General features: G+C 75.6%; 1 protein-coding gene across 1 annotated transcript in view; it reads left to right on the top strand.

Annotated features, from left to right (window-relative positions):
- LOC119878269 (spidroin-1-like) overlaps positions 1-2481 on the top strand; it is a gene marked incomplete at its 3' end in the record, with an annotated part of 3510 nt that extends 1029 nt beyond the window's left edge. Inside the window, exons 1-5 of the mRNA XM_038588936.1 lie at positions 1-83; positions 322-418; positions 801-980; positions 1211-1413; positions 1482-2481. The exon at positions 1-83 is cut by the window's left edge and continues 1029 nt beyond it. Coding sequence (XP_038444864.1) covers positions 1-83; positions 322-418; positions 801-980; positions 1211-1413; positions 1482-2481 — 1563 coding nt within the window. The remainder of the gene's footprint in view (positions 84-321; positions 419-800; positions 981-1210; positions 1414-1481) is intronic.
- Positions 2482-2500: the final 19 nt, after the last annotated feature.

The raw sequence follows: 2500 nt of genomic DNA, 5'->3' as shown, positions 1-2500 counted from the left end.
AGCGGGCGAGGGCCGGGAGAGCGCGTGGGGAAGGGCCGGTCCCGGGAAGGGCGCGCCAACGAAGGCGCGAGCCGGGCCACCGGGTAAACGCGCACGGGATCCCACCGCCACCAGCACGAGGGCGGTCCCGCGACGCCCGGGACGCCGGCCGGCCTCAGCACCCTTGGCAGGCCTCCCCGCAAACCGGGCCCCACACCGCCCGGGCCCAGGCACGCGCGACCCCCGCCGCGGGGGTCCCGTCCGAACCTCCGTCCGTCCATCCGCCCGTCCGTCCATCCGTCCGGTCCAACCCGGAGTCACGACCCGGGGAGGCGCCCCCAGGCGGGAGCTGGCCCGACCCACACGCGCCCGCCGAGCCACCGCCGGCGGCGACTCGGCTCGGGAGCGGGCGGCGGCCCAGACAGCCAGCCGGCCGCTAGCGCGGCACACACGCACACACACGGGGTGAGTGGCGTGGGGGGGGGGGGGCGGGCCGCCCCAACCCCCCGGCCGCGCGCACGCTCGCACACGCACGCGGGCAACACACCCCGCACCGGACGCCGGCCCGGCCCGGCGGGATCCTCCCCCGTCTCGGAGGGGGGAGGCGCAGGCCGCGGTAGGTAGGCAAAGAGCGGCACTCTGCCCAAACACGTCGCGACGGGAGTCCAACCCCGCGTCGCTGGCCACACTACACGCGCAGAGGAGGGGCAGCGGCTGGGGGCTCCGGTACCCCAAGGCACCCTCTCGGATCGCTAGAGAAGGCTTTCTCACCGAGGGCGCATCGCCCCCACCCGTTCGTCCTCCCAAACGGGCCCCACCAGGCGGCGCTCCGGGGCCGACAGGGCTCGCGGGGCGGGGGGCGGGTCTCCGGCAAGGGACAGGCACAGGGCAACCCCGAGCGCTCGCGGCCGGTGCCCCCTCGAGGACGCCGCCTCCGCCTCGCCCGCGCACGGCGTGGTCACGTCACCGCCCAGAGGAGAGAGCTCCCCGCCTCCCGCGAGGCGGGCGAGAGAGAGGGACGGAGACGGGGACACGACCCGTGCCGGGAGAGAGGGGCAGCCCCTCGGGCTGGCCAAGCGCCGCGGCGCTGGCCCGGCCCGCCGCGGGCGCTCACGAGCCCCGCCAAGTCCTCCGAGTCACACCGCCCCACGCCACCCACCCCCCGCCGGCGCGGCGAGGGGGGGAGGAGAGGAGAGGGGAAAGGAAGACGAGGCGCCCGCGCCCCCGCCAGGGGCACGGGTGCGCCTCCCTTGCCGACTTCTTCCACCACCCGCTCCTCGGACACGCCGACGACGGCGGCGGCAGCCCGAGGGGAGTCGCCGGGGAAGGAAACGACGCCACCGCTCGGCCTCAGGCACCTGAGGCGACCTGGAGCGCTCCAGGGGCACCACGGAGGGCCGGGCGCAACGCGCTCAAGCGCGCCCAGGCCGGGCGGTGAGCAGCGCGGCGTCGGGCCGGCCCTCCCCCGCGGAGGAGGGGAGGGCCGCTCGCCACGGACCCAGGGCCTTCGGGAAAGGCCGGCGAGAGTGTCCGCCGCGTCCGAGGACCCCGGTCCCGCCAGCGCCGCGAGGCAAGAAGGCGGGAGGCCGGGGTCGGGCCGGAGTCCGCACCACCCCCAACCCCGGCGCGCGCCCCCCGCGCACCCGCCACGACGGCCGGGCGCGGAGGAGCCGGGGAGGGAGGGGCCCGCGGGCAGAACGAGAAGAGCGGTCGCATCCGCCGTGGACGCCCGTCCCTCGTCTGACGCGGCTTAGGCCCGGCCCAGGAGAGCACGAGATCACCACATCGATCGATCGGCAGCAAGCTGCGGCCCCGAGGGGGCTTCCCGAGGAGCAAAAGCCCAGCGAGGACGGCGACCGGGGGGACCTGCTTCCGCCTCACCGGCAAGCCCCTCGACCCCCGGGGGGGGGGGGGGCAGGAGCGACCGGACAACCCCAGACACAGCGGGGGACGCCTGACACGCGGCACGGAGCCTTGCGAGACAGGGGTTGTCACGGCCAACGGCCGGGTGCCCACGGCATGGAGCGCACGGGGGTAAAAGACCCACCGCCACCTGCCCACACCGCCCTCCCTCGGGTGCCGGAGACCGGAGGGCGACACCGCGACCCGGGCCACCTGGAGTCCAGCACGAGAGCCGGCGCGCAGGCCCAGGCGGACGGCTCAGGCTCCAGCGAGCGAGGACAGGGACCGGCTCGGCCGCGCGGTCAAGCCCGGAACCCCACCCGCGCCCAGAGGCCCACATCTCTAAGGCGAGCGACGGACGGACCGGCTGTCTTTTACGTCTGCCTGTCGTCTGTCTGCCTGTCGCCGAAACACAACGTGTCAGCACCTACCTGGCAACAAAAAATGTTCATCTCGGGCAAGAAAATAACCGCGCCTGCCGGCGGGGACCAGCCACAGGTCACCGCGACCTCCCGGGACCGTGACACGGCCAACTGTACCCAAAACCTGCCCCACGGCGCCCCCCCACCCCCAACCCCACGGAGCCCCCAGGGCTATCTGGTCGACCCAGGGAACCGGG

This window comes from Canis lupus, unplaced genomic scaffold (assembly GCF_011100685.1).
Source record: "Canis lupus familiaris isolate Mischka breed German Shepherd unplaced genomic scaffold, alternate assembly UU_Cfam_GSD_1.0 chrUn_S1353H1533, whole genome shotgun sequence".
Lineage (NCBI taxonomy): Eukaryota > Metazoa > Chordata > Mammalia > Carnivora > Canidae > Canis > Canis lupus.
The sequence above is the reverse complement of the archived record's forward strand: the minus strand, read 5'-3'. Positions and strand labels throughout refer to the sequence as shown.